The sequence below is a fragment of the Gopherus evgoodei genome, chromosome 7 (assembly GCF_007399415.2).
Source record: "Gopherus evgoodei ecotype Sinaloan lineage chromosome 7, rGopEvg1_v1.p, whole genome shotgun sequence".
Lineage (NCBI taxonomy): Eukaryota > Metazoa > Chordata > Testudines > Testudinidae > Gopherus > Gopherus evgoodei.
The window spans coordinates 32,848,337-32,868,450 of NC_044328.1; the positions used below are offsets into that span (position 1 = coordinate 32,848,337).

Genomic DNA, 20,114 nt, shown 5'->3' on the forward strand with positions numbered 1-20,114 from the left:
GTATTGCTTCACACTCTGGAAATTATTTCGTGCAATCACCTTACTCCAGTTTGTTCAGTGGAATTAAGTTTGCCCAGTTTTGCTGAAACTGACATCTTTTACTGCAGTGGCAGACCTGCCATTTCTTATAATCATTGCAGAGGTTTTTGATACTGATGCATTAATTCCAGCAGCTGTGATAGTCACTGTGCAATGACAGCACAAGTCTTGATCCAGTTAGAATTGGGCCTGCATTACAAAGCTTTGAAATAGGTTCAGAAGCAGATGTCATACCCTCCCAACATTTGAGCACGTTCAGATGTACAGTTCCAGTATGGCTCGCTATAAATACAGGTTCAAATCACAATCTGGATCTGGATTCAGGTCTGAATAGTTTTATTTTTGGTGTAGACAAAGCAAGGGTGAGATATTTAGAATTTTGTTTTCTAGTTCAACTCATAGATACAATTACAAGATTCACACTTGGGTTTCAAACCATTCTGATGTGCCAGTTCAGGATCATCTCTAAAAATATTCATCAATAAGTTCATCAGGAAATGAATGGCAAGAGTGGAAATGGACATGAGTGAATTATGCAGAAATGTTAAGTAGGAGAGTTTTCTGTTTTATTTTTATCAGGGAGTATAAAGATATCAGTTACAGGAAAGATTATATTAATTAACAAAGATAGCTAGATTGTAAACTCCTTGAGACTTATGTGCTCCTGTGAGTTTCTACTGTGCCAAGCACCCTGGCATTCAATAAATAATAAGCTTGCCAGTTTTGAGATTTTTTCTCTTTTGTTGGTAAGGTATTTAAGAATTTTTAGAATGAAATTACTATGACATACTCAAAGTAAATAGTAATTTAGTATTGTTTTATTTCATTTCTATGCTCATACAGTTTAAAGTACAGTTCTAACAGTGATTTTAAGTATAGCAATATTGTGACCTTTTCAAAATACGACAGAACATTATTGCACTTTTTGTTTGTCTGATATACAAAAATATAAGTAGCAATTGTTTTGGTTTTTTTACTAAGTCGAGAGAGAGTAGAAAATAATTCTCAAAATCAAGTATCCATTAAAAAAAAATAAGAGCAACTGGAGAATTTTTTATGAACAATCTAGTTTAAAAGCAAGGAAGACGGATTTTTACCACATACAGATGTTATCAAAGTCAAAACATAAACAGAACATGACTTTTTACACTAGTCAATACCACATGAACCTTGGCTAACCTTGGTTAAATTCTTATCCCTTATCTATTTCCTAGTTTAGCATATAAGAGAACAAGGTTAAAACCATGAAGCAAGCCTTGCTGAATTTGGTCCTGAGGTAAAACTACCTTATTGCTATTCAAAATGTTAAAAATAAATCCTCCTCTTTAGATTGGGTTCACAATTTTCATTGATATATAATTCTAGGAAAAAGAGAGAAAAAAATCAATAAGCAGAGGCAGAAAAAAATAAGCTGGACATTTAAACATATACAGTAGTATACAAAGCAAATATAGTACTAAAACCAGATCAGAGTATGTTATAACTATTCTGGTGAAAAAACAGTCGTGGTAAGTTATTGCATAGTTGTTTGATCTAGCTTATAATGTATTGTATTTCAAATGAAAGTAGAATGAAATCCACAGTCTCCAAAATATGTACTTCTATCTGCATTTCTGCAACAATGCAATCTAGAAAGCACTTTTAAGGCACTTCTTAATTGCCTGAATCTTTTGATTAGAACCAATCAAAATCCTCTATCCATCAATGCATACATTATAAATAATTGATCAATAGGATGAAAAGTGTATTAAATTTTAAGAAGTTGTAGATGTAAGGGTCCAATCCTGCACTCCCCACTAAACAGAGTCAATAGTTATTCTTGACTGAATAAAGAGTGCAGGACTAGGTCCTTGTTTTGACCTTAAGTAAAGCCAGAGTTATGTCACAACTGAAGAACAACATAGGAACATTTAAAAATGCTTACCGGCAGTGAATATAAGAGTATCGCCAGAAACAACAATACAATCAGTAGGATGATAATGCCTATGAAGATCCATTTAAATCTGCGCCACACAATAAATTTCATTGTCTTGCATGGATTTGTAAACCAAAGGAAGGAAGTTTCTGGTCGGCTGCATTTTGAAAAGAACAATATTTGTCATGTTAACAAACAGGGAGAGTTAAATACTGCAGTGCGAGAATAAAACATAGTTCAATTAATAATTAACTATATAGAGTTGAAACAGATAGATAATTGATTTGTCTAAGAAGACAGCTTCATTAAATTTGCACAACTATACAGAAAAGATGTTGCATTTTTATTCAGATGCATATAGAAACAATTGTTAGAAACAAAATCGTTTTCTATATATAAAGTTTGGGAAATTAGAGCTGATATCTGAAGCATCATTTGTCAAATGTGGCATTCATAAACAATATTTTTTAGTTTGTATGTGGGTGTCACAGCATTCTTCAAAGTAACTAAAGAAAAAATATCTCACTTTGGTAGGTCTAACTTGGGGTTCATGTTGGGTTCATCTCTTCCTTTACCAGCCGGCCTTTCATCAGCCTCTTTTTCATTGAGGACTTCCAGAGTCATCTCAACTTTACCCTTGAATAAATCAAGACATGTTAAACATATGACATCATATATAAACATTTTAAAGTGTTTGTTTGGCTTTAAATCTCCTTGTACAGTTTTGGATAAGCTACCTCAAAATGTGTCTCTGGATTATGACACTGTTATAACATACCAATCTGGAGTTAAAAATGTAGACACATACAGCATGTGTTTGGTAATCCATGCCCAGTTCGGATTCCAAGCTATATGTTTGGTTCATATCCGCAAAATGTATTGTTTATAATGTGAAAGAGAGAATTCCACTCTTCTTTCAATGACAACCCTAGGTCTGTTTCTCTTCATAATTAATAAAAATCTCAACCTGTATAAGGCTGCTGGGAACATTTAAAAAAATCAGTTCAGTATTGGTGCATAGTTATATTTTTATCATCTACCTCATCTCAGGATTAGGGTTTATAGGCAAGTCATTCGGAAGAAACAATTGGATACATCGGATACTCTAATCAGTAGAGGCCAATGGCAAAACATACATTCTTAAGGTCTGAGCCTGCAAACACTTGCTCATATGAGTAATCTTGTGAGTTCAGTTTTACTACTACTGTGTAAAGCTGCTTATGTGCATAAGCATTTGCAGAATCACACCCTTAGCCACCTTTATGCAGTTAAAGGATAAAAACAGTTCCTCATGAGCCAGGTATAGTTACTGACCTTTACAATTTTATTGGCTTGATGCTCAAGCAAATAGTCTGGCTTCATTAACTACAAATTATATTTGCAATGTCATAAAAAGCTTTGGTTTCAAGCCTTTCCCCTTACTGTACTCCACATGTACAAAGGAGCCACTACTCCCAGTAAGACATAATGAGCATGTCATCCCTAGAATAACTCCAGTGGCTTTAATGGGAATATAACCAGAATGAGTCTAGCTCAATATTTTTCTGAATTCTACGTGAGATTAAAAAGTACTTAATATTAAATACTGAAACCATTCAAAAGTACTTAACTTCCCCACCAAGCAAATCTTCCAAACGCTCTGTGTGTATGAATACCCGTAATGGTCCATCTGTCTATAAGCTTGAAAGCCTAATGACCACTAAAAGCTATACAGATCTTCAAAGGAGCTCAGCTGCAGGGGAGCCCAAGTATCATTTAAAAATAAACAGGCAGTAAGCAGAACAAGCGAAGTACTTTATACAATGAAATAATCATACAGCCAAAACACGTGAGCCGTCCTTTTCTGTGTAACATGGCCACCACCCCTTCATGGATTTCTGTTCGAAGAGTGAGACAGTCTTAGGAGCCTTGAGAGGATTGTTTGCCTTGTATTCTGGAATCATGTCTATATTGCATTTTTCAGGAACTTTTGTTGGAATAACTGTGTTGTGTAAATCAAGTTCAATAAAACCTACCAGAGAAAGTGAAAGAGAAAAGCATTCTGTATAACATAACTGGCCAAACAGCATAGTGGTTCCAGTCAAATCTTACTAGGGCCATACATGAAATGAGTTATCTGGTTTCAACCTGACCCTTGTGGACATGTAAAACATTAAACATATGATATATATGGTAATTTCTCCTTATAGTAAGCCATGAAGTAGAATAGCAAGGATGCTGCTGGACAGGACTAAAGTGCATTGATCCAGGTGTATGTCTGGGAAGTGAGAGTCCTCTGAGGACCCCTGAGCATATTCTGTTAGTCTTAAACTGGTGCTGTCAGTAAAACTCACTGGGCAAAATTAAAGAAAACAACATCATACACACATTTCTGACATTGAATGATATGATTTAGTACTTTTGCAGAGTGATAAAGCCAATTTTCAGTTGTGTTTTCAGTTCCTTGTAACTGTTTGCAGCACAGCATAAACTTAGAGCATCCTGAGGGCTACTCTAAGACACTGCAGAGGTCAGCCCTGTGCAGTATAGCAGCAGTATTGGAGACTGAGCTTTACAATGCCTTTGCATGACACTCCTGATCTGTATTCTGTGCAGTCCAGGATCTTGCCTCAAGATTCCAGTTGGGTTCAAGCAGCAAAATTCAGATCAGAATTCAAATATGTCAAAGTGTGTGTGTGTGTGTGTGAGGGGGAGGGAGGTGGTTCTGTAAGGAAGCCTGGTGTACTGTGCACTGCACAAAAAGTCCGATTTTTCCTCAGCATGTTAAATAGTGACTAAATGCTGACATTACTCAGCAGGAAATACCAACACTAAGATATAGGATTCTGAAGAAGGCAGTCTTAATCAAGTCACCGCTCCTTCTGAATGAACAATCTGAAAATACGTAAAGGGCAAAATTTTCAAAGAGGGCCTCAACCCTGCCTCAATTTGTGTGCATGCAACTTTTCATGCAAAAATTATCTGCCCATGCAGATTTTACATGCTACCATTTGTATACACAATACAACTGTAGATGAGTGAAAAACAGCTAAGCTTGATTTGCTTGAAGAATTTTTGTGTCAAAATTCCATCATTTGTGATCACAAACGATAGTATACACAAACTGTATGCACAAGGGGTTTTAGGATACAAAATTCTACATGCACAAATGGACACTTGGTAGAGGTCAATTTGAAAATTTGGTCCTGCTGCTGCAACTTGCAAATGTTCATTTGCAGTCTCTCACTTTCCAATGATGATAATTCTTAGCTGTGAAAGTCATACCCAGGTAGTCATCCAAGGAGAACTTGTCATTATCCCATATCTGAATGATCAGTTTGGGTGGGATTCTGAATTCTGTTTTGTCGAGACTCCAAAAATGCTCCTAAGAATAAAATAATTTCTGTTAAAAACATCTTTAATGTGTTATGGATTGAAAATGCAAAGTAGTTTTCTGATCTTACAAACAGATTTCACACATGTGGATTTCAGGACCCAGTCCTGCCTTTCTTGCCAACAGAAAACTCCCACTGGGTTAGGAGTTGCATCTCTGTAACTAAGGACCAATTTTTGTACCCAGTGAGCTCAATGGCAGTTTGCTTGAGTAAGGAGCATTGGCCAGGTCCCTTATTGTGCAAAATCAACATACAAGACCCAATTGTGCCATCAGCTATGCACATACAACTCTTTAATGGACAAATGTAACTGAGGGCAGAATTTAGTTCAAAATGCTTTATTACCAACTAATGAGTACATTAATTCTTTATATTGAACTCGAGAGAATCCGCACCTTTTTAGAAACCATACAGAGTTGCTCAGCTGGAAAGTATTCAAAAGGGAAAACAAATCTCCAATTAAAATTCCCTTCACCATCCAGTGACCTATAGTGCACATCTGTTTTCTGCTTATTTTCTTCATTGCCAGGCATCCAGCTGAAAGTAAAATGCAAATATATTTAGCCGTGTGCAGCTAACCTTATTAGTGCTGGTTTATATTGCAACAACATTTTGCAGTGATTAAAACCTGAGGTATAGGATTTGTACTGTAAAACGCTGGAGACTGATGCATAGATTTTTGGCCCTTTCAGTTTGGACCCCTTCCAGCAGTGTAATAAGAACATAGGAACTACCCTCCTAAATTAAAGCTTTGGCCCATCTATCCAATATCCTGTTAGTACTTAGTGGTAGCTGTGGAGCACGAGTCTGTATATCCCTAATATGTTTTTTTCCTATTTAATGTGAGTGTTTATTTTCATATCTAATAAATGCCTAATCCTACTAAGCCGTTAGCCATACACTATGTCTACACAGTAGCTGGAAGGTGTGATTCCCAGCTCGGGTAGATGTACTTGCACTACCTCTGCTTGAGATAGCGCCTACGATTAGCAATGTGACTGTGGCAGCTTAGACTAGCTGCCCAAGTATGGCCCCGGGGCTGGGTGAGATTGTACTCCGGCAGCTAGCCTGAGCCACTACCCATTTCACCATGGCTACACTACTAATTTTAGCAAACTAACGCGAGCAGAGCTAGTCCACCTGATCTGGGAATCAGACCTTCTGGCTGCTCTGTAGCCCTTGAGGAGATCTTACGGCAGTGAGTGCCTCAGGTTAATTACAAGAGGTGCTCAGGAATTTGACTAAATTTGTTTTGTCGGAAAATGCAGATTTGTCTAAATCAAAACTTATCATGGAAATAACAGTTTTGGTTAAACTTTTTCAAGTCCAGGATGGAATTTCGAGAGAGACACTCGCCCCCTTCAGCACCCTTTCCTTCATTAGCTGGCAGTCAAGGAAACACTCAATAACCAGGATTGCCAGCTGTTAAGATACAGGCACCAAGTTAAAGTAGTTTTAATCCTTTCCCACCTGTAGACATATTTCCAACTAGAACCAACTTCCAGCTTATCACACTATCGGTTATTTAGTTAGGCTTTATCTCACAGTTATACTTAGACCAAGCCAGCACTGGGCTTTGCATGTGATTATTTTATTCGTGGTTTTATTATAGGTACAGGAGATAAGATATAGACATTTTAAAGATATCATTAAATACCCTCACATGAGCAGGTCAGAGGGAGGGCACCCTTACCCTTTCACATAGATGTCACTCATTTCTTCCCCTGTGATACTTTTTTCATCCAGAATGACATCCTTTGTGTTCCAAATAATCACCCGCATGATGTACCTGAGAGAGAAGATGGTTGGGGAAAGAGCGTGAAGTAGCCAGGTCTGTGCACCAAGGTCTGTACAGTGCACAATCAATGCACGGCTACTCACTTCTTGGCTTTGCGGGGATTGATGTTGAAGGGAGGGCCAGGAGGTCCCAAGCTTTTGGGGAAAACATCCACCCACATCTGAAGCTTTCCCTGCATTGGTGAAGAAGTCAAGTAAGGGATTTTTGTTGGCTACATGTTTAAAAAACATGCAGGTGTGAAAATTCTGATTGATCCCCACGGCCTTATGTTAGGCTGAGCCTGAGATGGTGCCCAGATGTCTGTTAGTACCTCTAGAACTAATTTTAGCAGCAGTCTTGGGGCCAAGACCTTCTCCCACTAACACGAGTGCCAAAGTTCCCACTGTCCTTAATCAGAGCAAGTCTGGGCCCTCAGTTTATACCAACTTTGAAATCATAAGAATCACAATTGCTGTTTTGTTTTATGATATCATGTGGCCTCCACAAACGTGCCTGGTGTTTTGCAACAGAAGGCCTATGCCGTGCCCTTGAAGCACTTCTTAGCTAGATGAGATCATCTTCCTGATTAGTTTTAAAAGACCAAAATGTGACCATAGTAGATTTCTGCTCTATTCCCACTGAAAGTCTATTTCATTATAAGTAACCCCTCAACCATAGCAAGAGGCTATTAATTCTCTCCAATGCCTCTCATGAACGCCTTTCTTGGTGGATGTAGGACACGCTGTATAGAGCACCTACTTGTAATTAGTGAATGCTGGAGAGTAAGGGCTCGATTCATCCTGCTGGCACAAGGAGGTGCAATTTAAACTTTGCTTTGCCAACGGGAGTCACTGTACCCTGAAGAGAATCCACCGCCAAGTAAAGTCAGGTAGGGATTTGCACCCTTGAGGGTTCTCCTGGGCAGGTCAGTTTTAATGTCCTCCTGGGGCTCCATGAGAGGCAGAGGCTGCAGCAGGGATGGGATCAACCAGTGCATTTCCCTGGATGTCCTAGTGGACTTTACGTCTGAGGACCCTTCAGCACAGTCTGCCCTGAATGAAACTGGCATAGACACTCGGGGTAGAATCCTGGCTCCGTTGAAGTCAATGGCAAAATTCCCATTGACTTGAATTGGGCTAGGATTTCACCCTTGGTGAACTGAATGAATGTGTTGTTAGTCCTTATTAATACATTGTGATGCACATCTCTCTCAAACTTTTTCTCAGACTAAATAGTTTGCTGTGAAAATAGAGGAAATTTTGCAAATGTTACTGGCACAAAAACTCCTCCCCTCCTTTCACTCCTACCCAATGAAACTCACATATGGAAACCTTGTGAAACAGCCTCCTCTGGAGGCTTTGCAAACCATCCCCTTAGCTACTTTCTTGTTTTGTAGTTAGTTTCTTGACTGGGTGGTGGAGAATCTGGTTGTCACTGTCATGAACTCTGTTTGTGAGATAAAAGATTTTCCAGTTGTGGGAACGCAGTCTGGTACTGGCAGTTCAAACTAAGTGCCTTTATGGTTGCAAACGTATCAGCCTGGTGGAAACCCATGAATTTCACAATAGTAACAAGTTTGGTATCAGAGGAGAAGGATGACTTCCAAATCACTGGATTAGGCTCACTCCTTTGCTATTGGATTGGCACTCAGTATGGTTCCTGCAAATACATGTTCATTCCCCCCTCCCACTCCTCTGGTGTGTGAGAAGTCCATCTGGGGTGATCATAACAGAATAAAGTTCCATTCTATGTAATCCCTCCTTAATGTGACCATGAACTAGTATAATACTCTCTGCTACCCTTTTTCCTTCTCCCACCCCCACTTATAGTAGCACTGTGTGCTATAAATGTAGGCGTGCTAGCGTTCTGCATCGCAGAGATCAAAGGTGAAACCAGTTTATAGTACTTGTGATATGTTGGGCTGGAAGGTGCTGTATAAGGTCCTTGTCTCCACATGTTCAGGGACCAAGCCTTGGGTTCTAAGGATATGAAGGGCTAGACGCTCTTCACCCGGTCCAAGGTGCTGATGCAATTTTTTGTTAGTCTCTGAAATAAAAAGAAAGAACTGAAACAGGGCTGAACTCATGACCCAGAATTTGCATTTAGTAATGGACTGTATTCATACTTCTAAAAATCAAACAAACGGCAACCATTCTTGTATTTACCTGTCCATGCAGAGACAGAATGCAAACCTTAGTACAAAATGTACTTGTTTTTTACTCTTATTCTTCACATTATTATAATTTAAAGTTTTTTATTTCTATAAATCTGTGCATTCAAAAGAGAGAAACATGCAGTAAATAGCAATAAGCTCACCAAATTCCTCCAAGGTGTAGTCTCGTCCTCCATAGTTAATCCTGCTTCCATTTTCTGAGAGGATAGGAGGAGAGTAGCCTTTAAACCTGGCTATATTTTGCAACATGTGTGTTGGCTTCAGTTGATCTCGCCAGGTATTTACACCTGAACTTTTAGGAAATAGAGCGGATCTTGGAATTAGTACACTACATGCTATTTTTCCCCTAAACATATAAAAAATGAGATAGCTAAATACTTGGTGGGTGGAGTTATACAAGGGCTAAATTTTGCTACTTGACTTTGCTGTATTAGTGAGGGTTTTATAAAGATAAAATTCCATTCAAGGTCAGTTAAAGTTACTCAGTAGATGTTGTTTTAAGCCCCATCTCTGTGTATTGGGAAAGGAGAAATCATTTCAGCAAATTCATCTTACTGCAACTGATGTTTTTGTATTTAATGCCCTGTGCTTGTCAGATAATTCAATTACATGTTCTCTCTCTGTATGCAAGAAATACTACCACTAACAAAAGGCCACATCTAGAGAGAGAATCTACCTAAAAATGTGTGGAGTAACAGTTTTTATAGACTCTTCCTAAAAAATTTAGTGTTTTTTTGGAATGTAGATGATTCTACAGGTAAACAAAACAGGTAACAGAGAGGTCATAGCACTTTCTATATAACCAAATGAAAGTGAAGAAAACCTGGCTTTTCCAAAGATTAGAGATCTTACTTTACTGGCACAATGTTTGAGGAGACAAAAGTGTGACTTACATGCAATACTGCTGTGGTATGCCACAATAAGCTCCAAAGCGAGAAAGGAACCTGTTCTCAAGATCAATGATGGTTTCACCAACTTTTTCATCACGAGTCAGCATATCATAATCATAGACTGAAATTTTCAGATCCTTCTCTTGAGGCAAGAAGCAGCTGAGTTCATACATTCTAAATGTACAAGGTCCAGTTAAATATTAATGGTCATGAAAATTCATTTCTGAGAAGTAGTCATTTTTTAAGACATTTAAAGAAATACCCTTGGTGCTGATAAACCTAAAATTAGAGTTACCATTGCTGTTTTGCTTTGTGCCTCCACACATTAATAAATCTGTATGTGTTCATATGGGTACTGTGGTTTTAAGAATCCTACCCCTGCCTCCTGCAGGTTCTTTAGAACCATTGTAATCATGTGCAGCCAGAGTTGGGACTTAGATAACAGCTATCAACAGTTTAGAGAATGCTCTTCCAAAGACCCTTGTCTGGGGCCTGATAGCTATTTCTCAAAAATCACTGTTATTAATCCATGCTTTTCATATGTGCAGAAACTGTAAGAATTTCACCTTGCCAATCTGTAACTGTGATGATTATTCTAGTTTCCTCTGCAAAATTCCTTAATCTAATTTGGTGTTTTGGGTGGAATAAGTATCTTAACACCTGAGACATACACTCTGTTATACAAGTCACACTGTGTCCCCATCACACATACTTTCTAGCAGCTTTCAGATTGTTATAAAGTAAACAAAACTCACAAGCAATGTAGATGTCTATTAGCAATTCACTATATATATATATATAGATATATATAGATATATATAGATATATATAGATATATGGATCACTTCTTTATATGTATGGTGAAAACACATTTACAGTCTTAAAAACTATGGCCAAATTGTTCAGACTCGGGTGCCTAAAGTTAAGCATCTGAATCCACAGAGGTGCTGAGCACATGCAGGTTCCATTGACTTCAAAGGAAGGGTAGGGGGATCAGCATATTTCTGGAGATGCTCAGAACTGCATACAATTGGGCCCTAATAAATAGCCAGCATACAACTGTGAATAAGGTGTCAGGGAATTTAGAAAATACATAAAAATAAGATGAGTGCAGTGTAGAACTGAAGGTATAATGATAACGTGATGATTTATTTATGGACAGAGATTATAAAAACACTCTAGAAAACACCAGATAAAAAACATGAGAAAATGAGTTACCTGCCAAAATCTGGGTTGAGAGTATTGGGAACATAATGATCTCTGTCTTCAATTACTTTTTTACTTAAGGTTATTTTTATATAAGGATCACACTGTTTGGAAACAAGATGGGAAATAATACTGTTAGGTAATAAATTTTTTTTTTAGTGTGCCAATTTTTCTTGGTATCACTAAGTTCTTAAGCACAAAGTTAGCTCCTGAACTTCAGAAAAGTAAAGTGTCTCACCAGCCCATTGTTATCCTGGGGTTGGAGATCTAAGGCTCTAATTATATAAATTCGCACAATGCACTCCTGAGGTCCGCTCTCTGGTAACTCACGGAATTGACGAGGAGGAACTGGTACAGCGGGATCATCTGATAATGGATAGATTCTAAAGGAGCCCTAAAAAGAATATGCACCAGAGAATCATACAAGTTAGATTTCAGAGTAGCAGCCGTGTTAGTCTGTAAGTGGGTTGTAGCCCACGAAAGCTTATGCTCAAATAAATTTGTTAGTCTCTAAGGTGCCACAAGTACTCCTGTTCTTTGTACAAGTTAGAGACAGAGGAGACCTTTTGCTAGGTTTATCTTGTCCATCTCCTGCTTTAGGGAGGGACTGTTTTGCATATGTGCACAAAAATTAGACCCTGATCTTGCCTATTGAAGTCAATTGGAGTCTTTCCACTGACTTCAACAGGCTTTGGATCAAGGCCATAATGCATGTAGGGTTAGATCCTCAACTGGTTTAAACCTGTGTAGCTCTTTTATTCCAATGGAGCTATGCTGATTTACTCCAGTTGAGAATATGGCCCAATGTGTTTGTGTATTTCACCATTCCAAATATACCTCTGCAGGTTTCCTTCTGTGTATAAATTACATTGAAAATATTATTACTAGGGCTGTCGATTAATTGCAATTAACTCACATGATTAACTCAAAAAAATTAATCGTGATTAAAATAATTATGATTAATCACAGTTTTAATTGCAGTGTTAAACAATAGAATACCAATTTAAATTTATTAAATATTTTGGATATTTTTCTATATTTTCATATATATTGTATTCTGTGTTATAGTTGAAATCAAAGTGTATATTATTTTTTATTACAAATATTTTCACTGTAAAAATGATAAAAGAAATAGTATTTTTCAGTTCACCTCATACAAGTACTGTAGTACAATCTCTTTGTCATGAAAGTACAACTTACAAATGTAGATTTTTTTTGTTACATAACTGCACTCAAAAACAAAACAATGTAAAACTTCAGAGCCTACAAGTCCACTCAGTCCTACTTCTTGTTCAGTCAATTGCTAAGACAAATACATTTGTTTGCATTTACAGGAGAAAATGCTGCCCTCTACTTATTTACAATGTCACCAGAAAGTGAGAACAGGCATTTGCATGGCACTTTTGTAGCTGGCATTGCAAGGTATTTATGTGCCAGATATCCTAAACAATCATGTGGCCCTTCATGCTTCTGCCATCATTCCAGAGGACATGCTTCCATGCTGATGATGCTCGTTACAAAATAATGCATCAATTAAATTTGTGACTGAACTCCTTAGGGGAGAATTGTATGTCCCCTGCTTTGTTTTACCCACATTCTGCCATATATTTCATGGCTCGGATGATGACCCTGCACATGTTGTTCATTTTAAGAACACTTTCACTGTAGATTTCACAAAATGCAAAGAAGGAATCAAAGTGAGATTTTTAACCGACCCAAGGTTTATGAATCTGAAGTGCCTTCCAAAATCTAAGAGGGACAGGGGGTGGCGCATGCTTTCAGAAGTCTTAAAAGAGCAACACTCTGATACAGAAACTACAGAACCCAAACCACCAAAAAAAGAAAATCAACCTTCTGCTGCTGGGATCTGACTCAGATGATGAAAATGAACATGCATCGGTCTGCACTGCTTTGGAATGTTATTGAGCAGAACCCATCATCAGCATGACAACATGTCCTATGGAATGGTGGTTGAAGTATAAAGGGACACGAATCTTTATCGCATCTGGAACATAAATATCTTGCGATACTGGATATAACAGTGCCATGCGAACACCTGTTCTCACTTTCAGGTGATGTTGTAAACAAGAAGTGGGCAGCATTATTTCCTGCAAATGTAAACAAACTTGTTTGTCTTAGCAATTGGCTGAATAAGAAGTAGGACTAAGTGGACTTGCAGGCTCTAAAATTTTACATTGTTTTATTTTTAAATGTAGTTATTTTCTGTACATAATTCTACATTTGTAAGTTCAACTTGTATTAAGTGAACTGAAAAATACTATTTTTGTTTTTTTTACAGTGCAAATACTTGTAATCAAAAATAAATATAAAGTGAGCACTGTACACGTTGTATTCTGTGTTGTAATTGAAATCAATATATTTGAAAATGTAGAAAACATCCAAAAATATTTAAATAAATGGTATTCTATTATTGTTTAACAGTGCGATTAATTGCTTGACAGCCCTAATTTTTACCTGGAAAATTTGTGAACAAAGCCACAAAAAGAGTGCAGAATGGAGTACATAAGATGTCTTAGATTCGATTCCATTGACTGAGAAACATTATGGGTGAAATGCTGGCCCCTCTGAAAGTCAATGGAAGTTTTGCTATCAACTTCAGTGGGGCCAGGATTTCACTTTATATGCCTTCATTATATTAAAATAGAGACTGTGTACCATGTCTTCAGCTGATGTGAAATGGCCTTCTTTCATTGAATGCCAATTGCGCTAAACTTATTCACTCTAGCTGACAATCTGGCCTGTTATTTCCTTTAACTATATAATTATGTAAAATGTATTTTCAACAGATACAGCAGAATGGTTTTTGGTGGCGGGGGGTGGGGGGAGACGTGATCTTTTTATTTTAAGCCTATTATTTCAAAATCACAGTACTAGGTCAGCTGCCTGTAGCAGTAATCATTAACAAATAACATGCTTCTCAACATATGCCTATGCAGCATTGGTCCTCTGAATTAACACACAAGTATCTCGGGAAGAAGGAGAGATATGCTATGTTGTTTCCCTACTGTGCCACTGAAAAGAAAGGGCCTGATCCTGAGAGGCTCTGAGCACCTGCGTTTTCCACTCAGGCAAACATCCCTATTTAGCAAGGCACTTATACACATGGTTACGTCCTAAGGAAGTCAGTGGGACTTCACCAAACTCAGAGTGTTTTGCTGAATAGGAATGTATTCCAGCACATGCTTAAGTGGTTTGCTGAATCAGAGTTTGAGTAGGAGTGGTGGGTGCAATGCACCTCTCAGAGTTAAACAGAATGTGTCCAGCACAGGAGTAGTCTCAATGTATGTGCAAGTGATACATTCAAAGGGATACCTCCAGCATTTGGTTACTTTTTCATTTCTGGTGCAACAATAGGATACTTTTTTTTTTACCTTAAATTCTCCTACCACTGAAGGGTCATCATTGTCCTCCGATTTGCCTCTGTACAGCTTAAATGTATCACAGAAGTCTGTCAAGTGCTTAAATTCAGGTACCTCCTCTAGTTCACAATCATACACCTAAAGTAAAATTGAAGTGACATTTAAAAATTTAACACACACACCAAGTCCATTAAAAAGCTAGTATCATTTTGATGTGGCAAAGCTGTATTCCACTTAGGAGATGTTAGGACACAGAACCATGCAGTATTATTTGCACTCTTACCTCTTTACAGGGGGAGAAGAACAGAATCTATTTGGAAAATGGGAGTTGTTTCTGGTGCTGCCAATCCCCACTTGTGTCTTAATCAAAACCTGAATCAACTGCATTCCCCAGGCTTAACCTCACTTGTGCCCCCATAGGATATACATGAAAAAGTGAGAGTGGTCTTAGAAAAGGATATTTCTGGCTCCAACTTACACCAATGCACAAAGAAAAATATTAAATTAAATATACAGAACTGCAGTCTCCATCAATGTGCTTCTGAGCTTTTCTCCAGAGAAATCAATGGTAAAACTCCTATTGAGATCAGTGATGCAGGATCAAGCCCTTAATATCTGTGTCTAGTCAACAGAGGGTTGACCTTTCTGGAACTCCTTTCACTCCCTTCCCCCTCTCCTCCCCACATGCCCTGATGTGGGAAGAGTCACAACTTTCCTTACTAATATTAAAATCAGAAGGATATTAAGGGTCTTATCTTGGCTTCCCTGTTTGCATGCCCAAAATAATTACAGACAGTTATGTGCCTGCATTTATTTGTGGTTGCATCTGGTATTGAGATACTTAACTATTTATGAACCTACATATCAGGTAGACGGACATCTATATGTCTTTTGTTGTTGTTGTTTCGACCAGGTGAAAATGGGAAAGGGACTCCAATCCATTTAGGGCTGTCAAAACACCCGTTTCACTATTCAAGTTTTGTTATGCACAATATGATACTGTGGAGAGAAGTCAGATGAAACTTGTGATGAGGTTGGATTGCTTACAATTATGGCAATGTGAATAGACAAGCCTTAATCATTTGTTTTGGAGACTAACAATCAGATAAAAATAATTGTATGTCAAAAAGAGAGAACATTTTGACCTACCAAAACGTCCCTTTAATTTTTGTATATAGTACCTTTAAAGTGTCATATCCTTTTTGAATATATTGTCCACATTTTTCATGCTCTCCTACTGAAGCGTAAAATTTGCTCCACCAATCAACAATCTCTTCTTCCTTAAAAAAAGAAAAATCCCTTTTAGTAGTAGATAAAAGTGAACTTTATAAGAAGAACTTTCTTCTTGAATATGCCCCTAGCCACAGCAATCTATGCATTATGGCTATTGCAATGAATTCTAGATACCATGGTGACTGCCCCCTTCAAAATGCAAACATTTAATTTATTCATAATACCTAGAGTAAACAGGTCATAAAATTCTTTCGTATGAGGGTTAAATACATCAGTCCTGACACAGGGAAAACTCCCACTGATTTCAATAATACTGATACAGTTAGAATTATATTGGTCCAGATCCTCAGCTGGTGTAAACTGGTGTCACTCCACTAAAGTCAAAGGAGCTATGCTGCCTTTATACTTGCTGAGGATCTGGCCCATTGACTTCAAGGGGAGTTTTGTCAGAGTAAAGTCTACAGGATATGTCCATTAGGAAGGAGTAGGGAAACCATCAATGAATTCTGGAAACTATTACCTCACTTTTCTTTCCCCTTATACTTCACAGCGGTGTGCAAAAAAATGTATATTGTCCTAGTGCTGCACCATTATAGTGAGCAAGGAAATAATTTTAACATTTTCCTTCAATTATTTTGTTAGCATCTTATAGGTATGTTGTGTGTCTAACTCTATAGGGATTAGACAGGTAAAGTCACCTGTTATTTGTAGAAAGTAATCACTCTGGAGAAAAAAACCAGGTAGTAATATGTTTACAGTGAATAAAAACTATGAAAAATATTAAAGGATTGTGGGATTTATAGAGGCGATTAGTGTTACTCAAATCAATAAATCTGTTGTTTTTAATAACGTTTGGATTATGTGAAGGCTCACATTTCCGTTTTGCATAATTTTCCTAAATTTTCCATTCTGGTCAAATAGTGCAGGCAGCATTTTATTTTGATGTTTTTCAAAAGTTACAGATTCCTCCTCCACCCCTAAAAGTACCAAAACCAGAATACAAAGTTAACTTACTGATTTCTACCTGGAGCTTTGACCTACAAAAAAGCACTATGCTATTATAAATAAGGAACATTGTAATTACCTTTTCTGTAAGCTGTTCATAAGGATCCATTCATAAAAAAGAGCAAAACAAAAAAAGAGGGTAAATAAAAAAACAGGGTTTATAATGTTTTACATTGAGGGCAGCGGTGAAGGAAAATTTAGTTTTCATATATAAGTTTTCTATTTCACAAAATGTTTTTCTTATTTAGGAATTATTCAGAGATGATTTGTTGCTTTATTTGTTGAACTATAGTGTTTATTACATACTCAATTAAATGTTGAAAGTTGTCAGGATTGGGGAATTTATGTTTTGGTTCTTCTAACAATGTTTTAAAAAGTAAACAGAAAATGCGTGAGAGTGTATTTATACTCTCGTGGGACCCAACGCAGCATTCCTGTCACCCCTACAGCTTTCACAGATTTGTTTTGGATGTGCAAGGAGGAGTGTGCAGAATCTGGCCCATACTTTACTTGGTTGGTTCACTTACAAGTGGGTCTAGGACTATCTCTAAATTAAACATCATAATTTTTAATTCCACAGAGATTTTGTTCCAAAGGATCTTCACAGACACACACACAGTAATTTGGGTTGCTTTGCTCTTTTTGAAGACTCTCATATTTTACTCTTTATATACTTGTGAGCATTAGCAACTATTTTATAAGTCTTTTTGTTTGTGTTTTTATTGCCAATTTGCTGCTTTAAAAATTGTGAACATTCTAGAGTCTGAAAAAATGTGAAGAATTATAAGTATTCGCAACAACTTTCACAACTGCAAAATTAATTATATAATTTACATTATGAATAAGGATCTTCCACGAAGAGCAAATACTGTACCACACTTATTTGGAAGCAATGATTACCGCTAGTGATTTTCTGTGTTTATATCACCCATTGTGTTCTAATTTAGAGGTATAATAATTAGATTGTTGTGCAAACCGAAAGAAATCCAGAAAATAGCATATGAGTATACAAACCAATAGTACTACTCAAAATTCCTCATTTCTATCATGAAGGTAATTATCCTGTTTGGATATTAAAATGTACTGTATTTCAGTCATCATGGCTAACTTTAAGATAAAATCAGAAGTATCCCATGGTAACAAATAATTTCATACTGTATGAGGGTTTATGACAATTTCTAAAGGAGCAGTTTGCCCTCAGAAACTCTGATTACCTATCTGTTCACCTACAGGTATGTAATAAATTTAAATATCTTGCATTTTTTAATCTACATTTTTTTTTTTACTAGTTCACAATGTTGAAGATAGATGAATGACAGTTTTTCATGAAAACACCGTTGTTTGCCTTGCTGTGCAACAAGCTTAATTCTTAACTCTGAATTAAGGGGATTTACCACAAAACATAATTATTTATGGTCTCTGAATCTTTCATCAGAACGTAATGTTCAAGGTGCTTATTGGTTTAAGACTAATTTTTTTCTCCTGATATACCGTCAAATGTCTTTTCAAGCAATATTTTTAATAGCTTTGAAAAATGTTTAAAATCCAAATCCCACAAATCCCCACCACAAACTGTAAATATGATCTAGATTTTGGATGCTGTTAATATTAATAAGCAATGTTCATTCATAAAATGCCAGTGATTTAGGCTTAAATCATTATAGATAAATTGAGATTTTGGAGAGAAATATTCACATGGCAAAGACCAGATAAAAGAATTTACCAATTTCTTTAGCTCATTATGACCTCATTATGTATTATTATAAATGTTCTTTCATAAATAAATAGAAGTTCAATATTTGTTATCTGCTCCAATTTATGGAGACCCTGTACTATCAGCCACAGTTGAGTCTTAGCAAGGTAATAGAATTATGTTTTTATTTACTGTTGATTAATTGGTATGTTTTTCCCTGGAAAAATCTAATTTTAAATAAAATCCAAATATTGGTGGTAGGGCTGAACCAATCATTAATTCTGAACTGTATATATATGACATGTAAAGGAACTGGAAGAACTCCCTAGTAATTGTAAATATACTGCTTTACTTGACATAAAAGCATCCTTCACTCCAAAATCTCTCTACAGAAGAATTATCAAAAGAGAGGTGAAAGCCACATGACCAAGGCACCTAAATCCCCACTTGGTTATCTTCATGCATTAGCTTCATACATACATGCACTGCTGTTGGAGAAGCCATTTTGCTGAGTGCTGTTGACATACTGCTTAAGCACTGGAAATTGGAATGTAATTGATGAAATTTCTGCATCTGGGCCCTTAGTGTGTTATCTGTACATCACATAAGCTTTCCAAAATATACTTTTAATTCTTCTAAAGAGTCCTTATATCATATGGATGCTATTAGTGTATGCAATGCAATATCACATTTACTAAATTGATGTCCAACTCTAAAATAAGTTGTCAAGCACACTGTATAGTATTTATAGGTCAATGAGAGTTTTGCCATTGACTTCATTGGGACCAGGACTTTTACCTTAGGGATCTATTTTGTATATAATTATTAAAGGACATAAAAAAATCTCAGTATGGATTGTGGACTTGGAAAGCATTAACATGATTAGAACAGAAGGCCTGTTTTGTTTCTACTATTTTATGTTTAACAGCAAGTCTCTATGTGTGAGAAAATAGAATATAGGGAAATGCATTATTATGAGGTCTCTAAATGAGTCCACTCTTTCTGACATTAAGATCCTGAATGAATAGTGAAAAAATGAGTACACTACATTCAATGAACACATTAGCAATAGGGCCAAGCCACAAAATTTGAATCTGTGTCTGAACTGTCCCAAATTTCTGGAGTGTTTTCATTGATGACCTCTATAATATTAAAAAATCTTTACTTGTATAAAGGAGAAGGTGGAGTCACACAAACCAACAAAAACAAATTAAATCCCAAAGCTGTTGACTTATGCTTAATATTTAATATGGATGTGCATAAGAAAAAAACCAAAGAGAAAAAGTTCCTGTATGTTTGAAACATCTGGTTTCCAAATACAAATTTTATCATTCTGCTTTTATTTTTTAAGAAAAAAAAACTTATCAAAATTGTGGACGAAGAGCCTGTACAACTTAAAAAAAAAACCCAACACTCTTTAAAAATATTG

At 36.7% G+C, this 20,114-nt stretch overlaps 1 protein-coding gene across 2 annotated transcripts in view; it reads right to left on the bottom strand.

The window, feature by feature from the left end:
* Nucleotides 1-860: 860 nt before the first annotated feature.
* MYOF (myoferlin) overlaps nucleotides 861-20,114 on the bottom strand; it is a 123,852-nt gene continuing 104,598 nt past the window's right edge. For both annotated transcript variants that reach the window (XM_030569066.1, XM_030569065.1), the window contains 16 exons: nucleotides 17,072-17,083; nucleotides 15,936-16,034; nucleotides 14,767-14,892; nucleotides 11,613-11,768; nucleotides 11,387-11,478; nucleotides 10,172-10,342; nucleotides 9,422-9,570; nucleotides 9,012-9,151; nucleotides 7,210-7,298; nucleotides 7,022-7,117; nucleotides 5,724-5,865; nucleotides 5,219-5,318; nucleotides 3,772-3,965; nucleotides 2,481-2,590; nucleotides 1,964-2,111; nucleotides 861-1,400 (listed from right to left, as the gene is read on the bottom strand). In XM_030569066.1, the coding sequence (XP_030424926.1) occupies nucleotides 1,365-1,400; nucleotides 1,964-2,111; nucleotides 2,481-2,590; nucleotides 3,772-3,965; nucleotides 5,219-5,318; nucleotides 5,724-5,865; nucleotides 7,022-7,117; nucleotides 7,210-7,298; nucleotides 9,012-9,151; nucleotides 9,422-9,570; nucleotides 10,172-10,342; nucleotides 11,387-11,478; nucleotides 11,613-11,768; nucleotides 14,767-14,892; nucleotides 15,936-16,034; nucleotides 17,072-17,083 (1,860 nt within the window). In that variant the 3' untranslated portion in view covers nucleotides 861-1,364. The remainder of the gene's footprint in view (nucleotides 1,401-1,963; nucleotides 2,112-2,480; nucleotides 2,591-3,771; nucleotides 3,966-5,218; nucleotides 5,319-5,723; nucleotides 5,866-7,021; nucleotides 7,118-7,209; nucleotides 7,299-9,011; nucleotides 9,152-9,421; nucleotides 9,571-10,171; nucleotides 10,343-11,386; nucleotides 11,479-11,612; nucleotides 11,769-14,766; nucleotides 14,893-15,935; nucleotides 16,035-17,071; nucleotides 17,084-20,114) is intronic.